Below are 15,022 nucleotides of genomic sequence, written 5' to 3'. Positions count from 1 at the left end.
CCTCCTCACTTCTCTGCCTAACCTACTGTAAGGTCCAATAAAAGAGCATTTGTCATTTTTAAACTCTGCTGGGTTTTGGCTGTTCTTCCCTCCTCCTGCTGTGAGTGTTGTACTGGGGACACCCTGAGGGCAGCTCCTGAGACAGGATTGGCTCCTTGAGGAAACAAAACTCAGTTTTAGGACTTGGGCTCTAGGACAAGTTGGGCAAATAGAAAGGAGGGTGAGATGAGCAACCTGGTCTATGGAAGGTGCCCCTGCCCATGGCATGTGGGTGGAACTGGATGGACTTTAAGGTCCCTTCCAACCCAAACTATTCCATGATTCCATGGATGGAGAACAGAGGCACAGGAAGGAAAAGCTGTCTCAGAACAGAGCCAAAAGCTGGATGAAGCTCACTGCGGTGGTTACCTGCAAAGTTTCCCTTTCTGCCTGTCACTGCAGGAGGAGGAAGTACAGGGAAGTGGGGAAAAGGAAGGTGATTCCCAAGGGTTTATTTGGAATTCATGGGCTGGCTCATGCAGGGCATGGCTCAGCCATTAGTTTGTAGAAGCAGGAGTAAATTGTACATCAGAGGAGCCCACCTCTGGCATCAGCACTATGGCAAGGACACAGAGAGGCTTGCACACAGCAGGAAGGGCTTGGAGCAGGTGGGCATTGCCCTAGTTGGGAAGAGCAGCTGCAGGGGCAGGCACAGGGCAAGGCACCCAAAATCTGCACACACACACACACACACACACACACACACACACTGTTTGCACACTGAGGTTTCTCTGGGATGTGCAAATATCCCATGAAACATCCTGGCTGCTCCTCTGCAAGGGCAGTTTCAGGGCCTCAGGTTCATTTGGAGTGAACCCAAGGTCTGCCAAGGTGCCCACTGCACTTCAGTCTCCCAATTCCCACCCAGCTTCCCGGGAGGTTTCCATGACCTGCCTGGTTTGGGGGTTTCAGCTGGGATCTCATACCAGCCCCAGGCTCCCTCCTGTGGCTCCATGGTAATATCCTGATCCCACTTCCCACCAGTACCTGGTGTGGATCCCGGCAGGAATGGGGCAGCACCAGGCAAGGTGGGAATCCAGCCCCCATGGCCAAACAAGAACCTTGGTCAAGGTAAGAGCCAGGGCAGAAGGAGGGCAGATGAGGAAGGACCCACAGCCCTTTGGGAATGCTGGTCCCAAAAGGAGATGGTCAGTGCCCATTAACCCATCCCTCAATCCCTGCAACCTCCAGCCAGGGGTGGAGAGGAGAGGGGCCGTAATCCAGGTCTGTCAGAAAAAGCTCCTCATGCAACATTCCAGAGCAGCTTTCCAGGGAAAAGCCTCCAAGGTCTCACGCCAATGGGACCCCCTCATCCATCACCTGGTGCAGGTGTGAGAGTCCTGGCCAAGCCCGCCGAGCATCTCCAGCAGGTGGGGACCCAGAGCAGGGAAAGGGATGGTCCCGCCCAGTGGTCCTATGGTGGGATGAACATCCCGAGGCTCCACTCCAGCAGCTGGGAAGGGCCATGGAACGATGTCTTGGGAAAGCTGGGATAGCCCATTTGCACAAGAGGAGGTTCTGTGGTGGGTGAATGGTTGGGCTCCATGAACTGAAGCGTTTTACCCACTTTTCAAGCATCTGGCCTTGTTCCTTAGACTGATTTGAGGGAATGGGGACAAGCTCCCAGAGCTGAGGTGGTAGTTGGAGGCAGAGCAGCCCAATTTGTTGGGTTTTATTATTGAAAATGTCAAATCTGATGGTTTCTGTTTTTTAACCCAAGTTGCACAACACGTTGGACCATTGGCCATGTCAACACATGAGTCCACCACCAACGAACCCTCCATGAAACATCTTTGCCAAATCCTTACTCATCCCCATGGCACCAGACAGCTCCTGAGCCTCCATGAGCCAGTGCTGGGTCTGTCTCCTGCACGCTGAGGGTGAGGATGCAGCCAAAAAAGCCCTGAGCAGCTCTGTGTGTTTTCTGTTTCCAGTGACGTGTTCTAAGAGCCCATCCTGGCACATCTTCCTTGTGAATTCGCAGAGCAGATGCAAAAAGCTGTATTCAACTTCCATCCTCCTGATTTGCAGAGACCTGAAAAATTTGACACACACAATTCAAATGTGACACGTGATTTTAACTGCCACCAAAACACCAGGTGAAATATTTTCTGAAACCCAGCATTTAATTTCAGTGTTTCCTATGGGAATGATCCTGTCCCAAAACACTGAACCAACTCCCCTTAACAATTCCAAAATGAAACTTTGCAGCTTTTTTTGACTCAAAAGCAGAATTTCCATCAAAGAAAATTATTTTAATTTGCAAATTGTTTATTTGCACAGGCTGTAAATGAAACAAGACACAAAATGCCTGCAGGGAAGGCAACACAGGGTGCAGCAAATCCAGAGTGGAACAATATTCCCAGCTGCCATCTGCTCAGTTGGAGCAATATCCCACTGCCCAAAGCAGTTGGAGGTCAGGAATGGAACCAATCCCTTGGGACATTGAATGGTAAATAAACATGAGGCCCCCTGGAATCGCTGCCCTGTGACTGGATCCACTTTACAGGACACATGGACAATCCTTGTTTGTCTTCACAGCTCCTTGTGCTGATCCAGGTTGGTTTTAACAGGGAGAAATTAAACTCCACACCAGCACTGTGGATCTTCAGAAGGAAAACCAAGCCAGGAGCAGGATGGAGCTGAGGGACGTGGAATGTGCACAGAGCTTGCCAAAACTGTGGGACTCCCCAGCAACACCATTTCCAGGGCTCTGTGTTCTTTACTGAGAGAAAAGATGTGCCCCAGGGCCAGGAGAAAGGATGGGATAGGACAAATACCCTGTGACCACCATCAGCCTGTGGAGTTCATGTTTTCATGTGGGGTCACAGCCCCAGGAGCCCAGCCCAGGGCAGGGGACTCTCCAAAGGCATTACAAGGAGATGTGGAGGATCCAGGTTCCTTCAGGGGCCACTAGCCAGGCACCAGAACAGGATAAAGGAGGCACCAGACCCCTCCAAAAGTCTGAAGGTCCTTCAAGATGCAGCAGACCCAGGGAGGACAAGCCCTCCCAGGCGTGTGCCAGGCAGCAGTGATGGAGCTGAAGTTCTCTGCAAAGCCTGGAGTACACCCAGAGTCTCCGTGCTGGCACAGAAAACAATTATCTGGGGAAAGCGGGTCACACCTACACTTCAAAGTCACCCAGGAGTTGGAGCTGACTGGCCTCCAGATACTGCTGGGAACAGGCTCAAAGGACCCAGCACAGGGAAACACCTATGGGAAAACTTCTGAGGAGCTCGTCCTAATTCATCCCTTCGGGAAATGGGATTCATGGACACTCACCTCCCACCCAGGAGGTCTCAGAGGGCCTGGCCCCACAGCACAGGGATGCTGTGCGTTCAGTGGTCTCCTGTGGAAAAACCTCAGTCTTGCTGGTCTTCATTAACATGGGATGAAATAGTAAATTACGCCTGAAATGAGTCGGGTTTGAATTTAGCTTGGAAGCCCAAGTTTAACCCAAAGGCTTTAATTTAAGAAATTAACCTAAATTACAGCCTTGACTTTGCTGATAATTAAACTGAGATTAGGTAGCACAGGTGAACCAATGCAAGGTACTTTGACACGCTCTTGTTTTACAAATATAGTTATTTTTGCAAACAAAACACAGAGAGGAACATCCAAAAAAATTCAGCCTGAGAAGTTGCATCAGATGAAGGATTCTGAGATGGATTCTGAACAGGAGCAGCGGAGTGGAGGGATGGATAGGAGGTGATGAAAAGCTGTTGGAGACATCCCTGCTCACTAAACCACAGGAAAATGGCTCCGATTTCTCACTAAAGGGGCTGGAGTTGCATTTATTGCCCTGACAGAGGCAGAACTCCCTAATCTCAAAGGAGAAGTTTTTACCTTGACAGCAGCATGGTGCCAGATGCAAATTCGGCCAAGACTTTACTCCCAGGTTTACAGCCTTTGTACAGTGTTCTCCTGCCTCTTGCTCTGGGCTTGCAGCGACTGCTCATCCTGGTGGAAGGAAATGAGGAGGGGAAGGGAAGGGAGCTCCAGAGCCTGCCCAGCCTCTCTCACACCAGAGGGACTCTGGCCCAGAGGCACCTGCCCAGACACAGCTCCTGAGGTGGGATCAGGAGGAAAAGCTCCCGAGCAGTGGGCGAGCTCCAGCACCATCCTCTGGAACCTCTGTATCAGGAGGTCCCTGCACCAGAGCAGCAAATCCATTCCATGTCTGGAGCTGCAGGAGCATGGGAGACACACCCCCAGGAGCTACCTGGAAACTCTGTGTTTCATCAACAGAGCAGGGTGGGGACCCCCCTTTCCATCAGCCCATACCCCAAACCTGTAGCTACAGCTCCTTGTGCTCCCAGTTCTGCCTTTTGTAATTACCTCTGAAATTCCTTCCAGATGAGTGACGACCACATCACCTCCACCCTGGCAGAACATGGAATGGAAAGAAATTAAGTCCTTCTCAGTTGCTTGGAGGAGCTGCATTATTACTACTGTTATTAACCATGGGCTCCAACGCACTCAGTGGATTCCTTAGCCAAAAAAAAGACAAGTTTCAGATGCAAAGGGAGCCTGAGGGGAAAAGGGAAAGCACTGACACATCCCGCTGGGAGAACTGGGGGAGCTCTGCCTTGCACACCCAGACTCCCCACGTTGTGTATCTCCCTGGGGAGGAAGGATCTGCCCTTTGGTGCTGATCTCCACTGGAAAAATTAGAATAAAACTCCTTTCATGTACTCAGAGCTAGGAGAGATGGAGAGAGCTGAGAGAGTATTCCCAAAGGAACCATGTGCTGGCAACTTCCAGCTGCTTTCGAATGTCTTATGGTCATGGAGTGGTTTGGGTGGGAAGGGACTTGAGAGCCCATCCCACTCCTGCCATGGGCAGGGACACCTTCCACTGTCCCAGCCTGCTCCAGCCTGGCCCTGGACACTTCCAGGAATGGGGCAGCCACAGCTTCTCTAGGCACCCTGTGCCAGGGCCTCGCCACCCTAACAGGGAGGAATTTCTTCCCAGTAACCAACCTAATTTTCCCCTCTTTCAGTTGGAGATCTTTCTGCTTGGGACTGGAATCCAGCATGTGGGAATGAATTGCATGACCTCAAGTCCTGATATCTGTCTGTTGGTGGGAAAAGCCCCCAGACTGATCAATAATCCTTTCAAAAATGCCCTTTGGATACAGACTTTGCTTCTAATCTGCTTGCCTCCAGGTCCCAGGGCTGCAGAGTCAGACACAGTGATGCGGCCTCACTGTGCAAAACCTGCAGGATTCAGCCCTTCCTTGCAATAAAATCTCAGTTTTGCAATAAACACATAACCAACCTGACAAGCCCTGCCTAAGAATAACATTGAATTTAAAACCTCCATTGCAAACATCACCTCTCAGACAGCTGGGAAACAACGGGGACACAAAAAATTTCTGGGAGTTTCCTGCACCTGGATATGTGACCAGGCAGGGGCAGATGGAAGCACAATTGCCCCCACCATGGTGATTCCTTATTATTCCATTGATTTCTTATTATTCCATTCTTCCTGTGCTGCAGCAGCAGCTGCTCTGGCCTGCAGCCAACACAAGGGGAAGCAGCTCAGGGGTATCCATTTACAATTTCAGCCTTTTGTTTAAATAGATTATATACAAATTCTATTTTCCTGAACAACACAAAACACCACAAGCACTTTTTGTCCATCAAAATGAATTAATTTTTACATTTTTACCCTTTTTTTTTTACTCAAACCACCTGTTAAATGCAAAGGGCTGTGCTGGTACCTGTGGTGGGAGAGACCCAGGATGTCCTAGAGTGGTCCTGGGCAGAGGGAATCCTGTGCTTTCCAGTGGATTTCAGCAGGCAGGATCACACTTCCAGATGTGCTGGAAGAGCTGATTAAATCCTTGGGAAATGGCATTGTGTTTATTAAGTGTGCATTGGGAACAGCCCTGGAGCGCTCCATTTCCACAGAGCCAGTGGAGTCAAGGCAGTTCCCATTCCCACAGTCTTTCCTCCTATGTATATATTTCTGAGTTGTTTGCTTGTTTGTTTTCATCTTGCTAAAATAAAGTCCAAACCCACAAACCTGAGGTGGCAGCACATGTTTGTGACAGAGCTCAGTGGCAGCTGTCAAAATCCAGACAGGAACAAAAAGATCTTGTCAAAATATTCCATTTTTATTCACATAATTATATTTTTTAAGACAGTGGGATAAGCCTGGAGAAGCAGGATTTCCAGAGGGACCTGAGCTTTTTAGGGATGAGAGCAAAGCTCTGCTGATTTCTGTGGTGGCTGCACGTGGTCCATGGAATCACAGGGTAGTTTGGATGGGAAGGGACCTTAAAGATCATCGAGTCCCATGGACAGGGACACCTTCCATAGACCAGGTTGCTCCAAATACCATCTAACCCAACCTTGGACACTTCCAGGGATGGGGAGTCCACAACCTCTCTGGGCAAATTTCACAAGAATCTTATCACAAAGATATCCCAAAACTCCAGGATAAAACAGTTGACCACAGGGCTGGCTGTGGAACTGGCACCGGTCCCACTCCTAAGGCACAAGGATAGAAACTTTCCCAAGCCCTGCTTGTGAACAAAAGGGGCGAAAGCAATCCCGAGGGATGAAGTTTTCCAATGACAGAGGTGTTGAGTGACAGGCACTTGAGCGGTGTTTTGCTGCCAGTGCCCAGCGTGACTCATCGCCACTTTCCAGCTTTGAAATGGGGACGAGTCTGGCTGTCTACAAAGACCGGCGACAGTTATTCCCAAACAATTCCCTGTTGCTGAGAACCTGGGCTGTATTATTTCAGCAGGGCGTGTGTGCATAGTGAGTTCACTCTCCAGAATGCTGTTGGACATGCCAAGCCTAATTCATCAGAAAGATGATCCACCTCATCCAACCCATCCCAGGCTCATACATGCATAAAAGGGCTCTCCCCAGCCCTTGCAGAGCACAGGTTCACCTCTCTCCTTTCCCTCCTACTCCTTGCTCCAGGCCAGCACCTTTGCTCCTTTATTCTAGCTGCAGCATCCACCCCAATCCAAAAAGCCCCAGCAATGTCTCGCCAGTCCACCGTGAGGATTCAGAGGGGGAGAAGCGGCTTCAGCGCTGCTTCGGCCATGGTCCCCAACACGTGCCGGACCAGCTTCAGCTCCTGCTCCGTCACCCGCCTGGGCAGCTGCAATGCTGGCAGTGGCTTTGCCAGGGTCGGGGGGGGCTTTGGAAGCAAAAGCCTCTACAATGTTGGTGGCTGCAAGAAGATCTCCGTGGCTGGAAGGGGTGGCAGCTTCTATGGCTCAGCAGGGTTTGGTGGTGGCGCCGGGAGTGTGTACGGGGGCGGCTTTGGTGTTCCAGCCAACCTTGGCTACGGATACGGGGCCTTTGGGGGCGGCCCTGGATTCCCAGCTGGGGGCATCCATGAAGTCTCCATCAATCAGAGCCTTCTGAAACCGCTCAACTTGGAGATTGACCCTAACATCCAAAGGATCCGAAAAGAGGAGAAGGAACAAATCAAAACCCTCAACAACAAATTCGCCTCCTTCATTGACAAGGTGAGATCTGAGCTTTCCTAAATATCTGATTTTTTTGACAGGGACACTTTTCTGCTTGATGAGGAGAAAAGCTGATCAAGGAGGAATACAAGTGAGAAATAAGACTGGAAGTTGCCCTAGAAGCTCCAGGGAATGGCACCTGTTCCATAGCGGTTGCCATGAATTAATCATCCAGTGTTTGAGTTCCTCCTCATTTGCTGCTCCCACATCTCACAGGCAGTGGGGAAAGAAATCTCCAGAGGAGAATCCCACCCTTCTGGAGACTTTAGGCTGAGCATTTCAGGAGCTTTGGGAACAGCTTTGTAGATGATCAAATGAATTCCAGAAACCCACCTAAAATGACCAAGTAATTGGCACAAGGGAGAAGCAGTTTCTCAATGCTTGAATTTTCTCAAAGGCATTTAAATCTGTCACCAAAATGTTTGGATTTTTAGTTCAAAATATCAAAATCTCATCCAAATCTGTCTCTCTACCACATTTCACTGATGCACAAGAACATCTGCTCAGCTCCTACTCTGGTCAAGCTGCTCCTCTGTGGTTGCAAGGAAAACGCTGCAATATTTTGGACGTTTAGTGGGGTAGGGGAGCTCTACAGAAGGGAAGGAGAAGCAGCACCTTAACAATGTTATTTTAATTAAAGAGCAAGCCCTGCTTTGCTCCTTATTTGATTTTGCTCACATTTTTCACACAAAATCCCTGTACCTGGTCTCAATTTAAACAATTAATGAGAAGCCAGAAAATCAAGGGTTGTTCCAGAGTTTCTAACACTGAACAGGGTCCCTGCAGCCAAATCTCCCAAGAGATGAGAATTTGGCTCTGAAAACCAGCTGGAAGGAGCATTTTACCCTCTCTGCCAGTTCTGAGACCCTCCCATTTGCAGGGAAATTCTCCCCCATCTCTGTTCTTTCAAAGCCCCTTCAGGATATTTCTCCTTCCAGGTTCGATTCCTTGAGCAACAAAACAAAGTGCTGGAAACGAAGTGGAGTTTGCTGCAGGAGCAGGGAATGAAAACAGTGAGGAACAACCTGGAGCCGCTTTTCGAGACCTACATCAACAACCTACGGGTGCAGCTGAACTCCTTGCTGAGCGACAAGGGGAGGCTGGAGGGAGAACTCGTCAACACCCAGTACCTGGTCGAGGACTTCAAGAAGAAGTAAGTCTTGAGCTAATGCTCTACTCACCTGGGCAGGTGCAGCCTTTCTCCTCTCAACATCCTTAAACCAACTGGGGGATCCAGGAGAGTCTGGGATCCTGGAATTCTGGGCAATGATATTTTCTCAAAGAGAAATTTTCTCAGTAACGGAGTAACAGATTTGAGTACGCCAACATTTGGGGAATAATTTGGAGCATGATCAAAGACTTATTAACTAAATTACCTACTGAGAGGGAAAAATTACACAGTAGGTCTGAAAGTTTCAGAGCAGCACATTTCATTTGCTTAAAACAGCAGAAGGAGGATGACTAATGGCCAGAAATAAGTAAAAAATAATGGATTTGTTAGAATTGTTTTGATGTACTTGTTTTAACTGGTTCAGCTCCTGGTGTCTCATTGAGGGAAAAGAGCATTGTATGCAAAATTCTCTGAAGGAAATTCATTTCAGCAAACTCAAATCTTTCTGTTACCTGCCCAAACAAAAACTCCCTGTGCCGTCCTCCTTTAGGTATGAAGATGAGATCAACAGAAGGACCATTGCAGAGAACGAATTTGTGACGCTGAAGAAGGTGAGAGCAAATTCCAGGGCACTGTGGGATGGCTCACTGTAGAGCTCTGATCACCCACTCAGTCACAAATCCACCCATTACAATTCCAACCCCTTCACTTATTATGGTTTCTCCCCTGGACTGTTATCACAATGCATGTTCCTGATTTACTGATAGGGGTGTAAACCACCCAAGAATCTCTCATCCCCCAGGATGTAGATGCTTCCTACATGAACAAGGTGGAACTCCAAGCCAGGGCAGATGCACTGAGTGAAGAAATTAATTTCCTGAGAGCACTTTATGAAGCAGTGAGTACAACCAGCTCCAAAACATCCCGGCCCTCAGTGAAGACTTCTCTCCCTCCGGGAGATGCTAAATCCTTCCCCTCTGTTGAGTTGCACCAACACTTGAGCTGTTCAGATAATGATCTGTAACAGCCTCTCCCAGGTCTGCAGCTCACCTGGAAGGGTGAAAAGGCATCTCCCAAGGGGATTACCTCATTCCCTGTTGTCTTTGCAGGAGCTATCCCAGATGCAGACCCAGATCTCCGACACCTCTGTGGTTCTCACCATGGACAACAACCGGAACCTGGACCTGGACAGCATCATCTCTGAGGTCAAGGCTCAGTACGAGGACATCGCCAACCGGAGCCGCGCCGAGGCCGAGTCCTGGTACCAGACCAAGGTGAAGGATCTGGGGTTTCCATGCTCTTATCTTCATATCTTGTCTAGAACAGATAAAGACCAGCTCTTCCAAGAAAACCTTCCCAGCTGTTGATCTGGGCTGGAGGAGGGACTCTCAGGCTCCTGGTAACTCCAAAAATGGTGAATTTTCCTTTGATTGGTTGTTTCTCTCTGTGACAGTATGAGGAGCTGCAGGCCACAGCTGGCAGGCATGGGGACGACCTCCGGAACACCAAGCAGGAGATCTCAGAGCTCAACCGCCACGTCCAGAGGCTCCGATCTGAGATTGACAGCGTGAAAAAACAGGTAAAGGGCAGTAAACCCTACTTTTAACCAATTTACCCCCAGACTTGCAAGGGAGAGGAACGAAAGGGTTGGAGCAACCTGAGCAGTTCTGCTCAGTTTGACCCTTTTTCATTCAAAAAGAAAACTGTCACTAAAACTGGTGGAGCTGATGGTGCTGGGATAAAACCTTGTGATTGCAGGGGAGGTAAAGAAAAACCTGGGTCTGGGGTGGGGACTTTGAGCAGAGCTTTGTGTTCCATAGTGCGCAAACCTGAAAGCTGCCATCGCCGATGCTGAAGAGCGTGGGGAGCTGACCCTCAAGGACGCCAGGGCCAAACTGGCCGAGCTGGAGGATGCTCTGCAACAGGCCAAGGCTGACCTGGCCCGGCAGCTCCGGGAGTACCAGGAGCTCATGAACGTCAAGCTGGCCCTGGACATCGAGATTGCGACCTACAGGAAGCTGCTGGAGGGCGAGGAGTGCAGGTGGGTGGGAAACATCCAGCCCTGGGTCTGGGAATGGCACAGGAGAAGCTCAGCATTTCTGGAATGCTAAACAGGGGGCACAGAGTGGGGGGATTTTCCCAGATAAAGGAAATAACAATAATCCGTGAATTATGCTGTGATTTTATTTTTCACCCCAAAGGCCTCTGGGAAAGGTATCTTATTGATCCCCCCCCACCCAGTATCAACAGACTTTTAATCCTCTTCCTTGTGTTCTATCCCTGAACAGGCTGGCTGGAGATGGGGTCCCAGTGAATATCTGTAAGTCTCTAAAATATAAGAACTACCTTTTTTAAACATACCTGTGTCTCTACACCAAGAAGCCAATGCCTGGAGATACTGAAACATTTCCTTCTCCTCTTTGCAGCCGTCACCAGAACAACAGTGGGATCGGGATATGGAGGAGGGAGCAACCTCAGCATGGGAGGGGGGATCTGCAATTTGGGGAACAGCTTCAACTGTGGGGGCGTTCCCGGGGTGAGCAGCACCACCCTCGGAGCTGGCAGCAGCTCCAGCATGAAGTTTGTCTCCAGCTCCTCCACCAGAAGAAGTTACAGGAGCTAAAATTCTCCCTCCAGTCACCGCCACGCACCATAAAACACCAAAACTGGTCCTTTACTGGAGCGTGGTGGGGTGAGCACAACCAGGGCCACCTGCACCCCAAGTCCTGTCCCACAGGAGCCTTACTTTAGGAACTCTTTCTCAGCTGTGTTGTCTTGCACACATCCTGTTGAGCTCAGCCCTGAACCTGAGTCTCACTGGGTTAAATTTGCAGCTTGCTTGCTCCAGCTCAGCAATTTTTTGGCCGGATTTTGTATATAAAATGTGTCCCATGACTGTTTGTCTCTCTTCACTTTCTGGAGTTTGTCTAATAAAAATGCACATGTAATTTATTCTATTTTGTAGTCCTATTAATTAAAGAGGTGCAAGAGCACATGCAAACACAGGTAACAAGAACTTTCCCTCAGGCCCTGACCAGTTAAAGGCTCAGATTTTTGCTCCTCACTCAGATTTACTGAATTTCACTGTCAGCAGCCAGAACACCCCAGCCCAGCAGAACCTCAGAGGGAGGTTTGGTGCTGATTTCGACATTCCCTCCCCACTGTGCAAGGAAAACACCTGGAAGCCAAACACCAGGACACGCCAAGGCAGGAGTCAGGCATAGGGGAAAAGGTCTGAGCTTCATTTACTTCCAGCTCCCAGCCCATCAAGCATCCAAGAGCCTGAATCCTGGGGGTGGGATCCCAGTGCCAGGTGTGTGATGTACTTGCACAAACCTCAAACAAGAGGGAATTAACTCCCAGGGGAGCCAGAGCAACCCCCTGGCCTGTTCAGGTGAATCATCCATCCCAAACCCCTGGTGTCACCCACGCCTTGGAGCCAGCAGTGCCAACATCTGCCTGAGCAGGCTGAGAGCCCTCCTTGGCTCAGGGTCCTGGTGCTGATGTTCCTTCCCCCCATACCACACAGAGGGGCAGGATCAGGTCCACACTCTGGTCAGTAAGAATTATGAACCAGATATGGCCCTACACTGAATTAAATATCACTAATCCAGTAGCTATTAAAAAACCCAAGAAAGGGATTTATTTCACTGTTGAAAAGTGAAAGTCTTTAAGAGCCAGTGTTTCTTCAGGTTCATAGGATATATTGGAGACAAGGTCTTGCTTTGAGAAGGTGGAGGAAAAAACTGGGGAGGTGTTGGGCTTTCAGATGTGGTTCTGACTAATTGGGAGAAATTAATGGACAAGTAAAAGCAGAGAAACATCTACAGTGACAGGTCTCACTGCTGGAAGGTCACTTGAATTAACAGTTTTGACTGGAAAAAACGTGCCAGCCCTCACTCCCTGGATTTTAATAGGTTCAAGTAATGAGTAGAGGAGCCCTCCTAAGAAAATAGTCATGGATTTGGGGAAATAGAAGGGAACTGGCAGTGCTGGAATGACAGACTGATTCAGGGTTTCCTTCAGGACTAGTAGTTTCCCATAATTTTCTAGGATGCCCTGTGCTCTGCGTGTGTATCCCTGAAGAAATCTCCTTCCTGAAATCTTGCAGGCTTGGTTGTGGGTCCCCACTCCTGCTCTACCACCTCCCTGAGCAGCCTCCAGGGAAGGAGCAATATCCTCCCTCCCTCAGAACAGCAGCCTGGGCCAGGTCAGCCAATGGCTTTCCTTCTGCTGCCCAAACACACCCTCTCTAACCACAAGGATATGGGGCTGTGTAATCCCAGAATCGCTGAGGTTGGAAAAGCCCTCCCAGATCATGGAATCCAACCTGTGCAATCCCCACCTTGTAACCCAGCCCAGAGCACCAAGTGCCACATCCAGTTCTTCCTTGGACACCTCCAGGATGGGGACTCCAGACCTCCCTAGGCAGCCCCTGCCAATGCCCATGGAGAAATTCCCCCTGATGTCCAACCTAAACCTCCCCTGGCACAGTCTGAGGCTGCTCCCTCTTGTCCTGTTGTTCCCTTGGAGCAGAGCCTGACTCTGCCCTGGCTGCCCCCTCCTGTCAGGGGCTGTGCAGAGCCAGAAGGTCCCCCTGAGCCTCCTTTTCTCCAGGCTGAGCCCCCTCAGCTCCCTCAGGAGCTCTCCAGACCCTTCCCTGGTGTTCCAGCCCCAGCTCCATTTCCACCTCTGGACACGCTCCAGTCCCTCATGTTGTGAGGGGTCACTACATGGGGCATTAGCAGGAGTCTTGGAGAACCCACCCCCAAAAAACAGCTGGGGAGTGGGAAGGATGCGGAGGGAATTTCCCAGACCTTTTCTTTCTGTGAAAACCGTGTCCATGTTCCACAGCATCATCAAGGTTGGAAGAGACCTTCAGGAGGACCCAGTCCAGCTGCCAGCCCAGCACTACCATGACCGCCCTAAACCCAAATGTGCCAAACCACCCTGATCAGGAAATATCAGAATCTGGCCCAGGAGGGAGTTTCCATCACCTGTGGCACCAACATTTGGTCTCACGTCCAACAGGGACATCAGAAGGTGCTGCCCACTGCATCCACACCTGGGTCACAGCACAGAGAGTACAAAGCCTGTCATCCAGCCCAGGAAATGCCAGGGTCAGAATATTTGTTCTTCCAGGGCATCACACTTCTGGATACCCAACCAACCTACAGCTGTCCTTGCTGAAGAGCAGGGCCCTGGTCTCCAGGCTGTCACCTCCTGCATCCCATCAGATTGCAGCCATGACCTGGGGCTGGTATTCCAGCAGGAGAAGATGATCCCCAGTAATTTCAGCCCAGCCCAGATTAAAGCCTTAGTCATAATGACATGGATGGTGCTGGCACTCAGGGGCCTGGATTTGCAGTGTATGGAGGGAGCTGATTGCAGGTTGGTGCCCATAAGGATTTTACAGAGTTCTTTAGGACAGCCTGAGGCTCAGACACTCTTAAAAACGGCTGCTTGTTGTAACACACAGGAGCTGAAACACTCCCAAGACAGTTATTGTCATTCCAGGGTGTGTAATGCAAATGTTACAAGAACAGAAAGAAAAATAGAAATAAAAATAAAAAAAGCTTGGCTGAAAGGCAAAAAGAGATGATGGAAAACTTCCCATTTCCCTCCTGAGACCTTCTGGTCACATTGACTCTTTTGTTCAGCTGCCACATGTGCCAGGACAAGCTCCTGAAAGATGCACCTGCAAACACCTGTGGTACATCCCCGTGCCTGGACATGACTGAGGAAAGCTATGGATCGTCACTGTTGAGTAAGAAATGACACAGGCTCACCAGAAGGCTGATTGGTATAACGTGTGGTTTATTTTGGACTGCTTTTTAAAATAAATTTTGATTTAGGTGGACTTGATTGGTTATTTAATTAATATATTTCACTTGGCTGGTTAATGAACAAGATGCCCTTCTTATAAATAATCTTTGAGAAAAACAAGAAAACAGAGAGTAGGAAAATAACCTGCAGGTTATTTATAATAATAAGTTATCATGTGTTAATTTTCAACTTCCTTAAGTCTTTCTGGCTGATTCTGGGAAACTTACTTAGTTTTCTCACTCTCTGACCAGGCTGTCACATCCACAATGGATTCCCAGAAATGCTCCGTGGGAGGGCTGCCACCTCCTCCAAGGAGTGGGTGCTCAGCTGAGCCCCTGACAAGCCCCAGGGGCTGCAGGGGCTGGGAAAAGCATGCCCACCACTGGGCACCCAGACAAGGCACCAGGGAAGGAGCAATACCCTCCAGACAAGGCTGCAGATCCTTGGGGGCATCTCGCCTGCTCTAGGACAATCCCCTGTGTGCCAGAGCTGAGACGCTGTGTCCTTCACCAGGGAAATGTCCTGTTTGGCTTTTCCTGGAAGCCACA

General features: G+C 49.7%; 1 protein-coding gene across 1 annotated transcript; it reads left to right on the top strand.

Moving 5' to 3' along the window:
- The first annotated feature begins 7,042 nt into the window (after window positions 1-7,042).
- On the top strand, window positions 7,043-11,271 carry LOC118697297 (keratin, type II cytoskeletal 75-like). The gene is made up of 9 exons (XM_036399864.1): window positions 7,043-7,537; window positions 8,476-8,690; window positions 9,199-9,259; window positions 9,451-9,546; window positions 9,758-9,922; window positions 10,102-10,227; window positions 10,469-10,689; window positions 10,937-10,968; window positions 11,075-11,271. Exons 1-9 carry the CDS (start codon window positions 7,043-7,045, stop codon window positions 11,269-11,271), a joined length of 1,608 nt encoding a protein of 535 aa, XP_036255757.1.
- The last annotated feature ends 3,751 nt before the right edge of the window (window positions 11,272-15,022 follow it).

Source organism: Molothrus ater, chromosome 30 (assembly GCF_012460135.2).
Source record: "Molothrus ater isolate BHLD 08-10-18 breed brown headed cowbird chromosome 30, BPBGC_Mater_1.1, whole genome shotgun sequence".
NCBI classification, from domain to species: domain Eukaryota; kingdom Metazoa; phylum Chordata; class Aves; order Passeriformes; family Icteridae; genus Molothrus; species Molothrus ater.
The sequence above is the reverse complement of the archived record's forward strand: the minus strand, read 5'-3'. Positions and strand labels throughout refer to the sequence as shown.

What these genes read in the sequence shown, in the direction of transcription:
- LOC118697297 (XM_036399864.1), top strand. Translation starts at nt 7,043, where the DNA reads ATGTCTCGCCAGTCCACCGTGAGGATTCAGAGGGGGAGAAGCGGCTTC. An exon ending in GTCGAGGACTTCAAGAAGAA is followed by an intron (nt 8,691 to 9,198) that starts GTAAGTCTTGAG and finishes GTCCTCCTTTAG; the next exon opens with GTATGAAGATGAGATCAACA. An exon ending in AGTCCTGGTACCAGACCAAG is followed by an intron (nt 9,923 to 10,101) that starts GTGAAGGATCTG and finishes TCTCTGTGACAG; the next exon opens with TATGAGGAGCTGCAGGCCAC.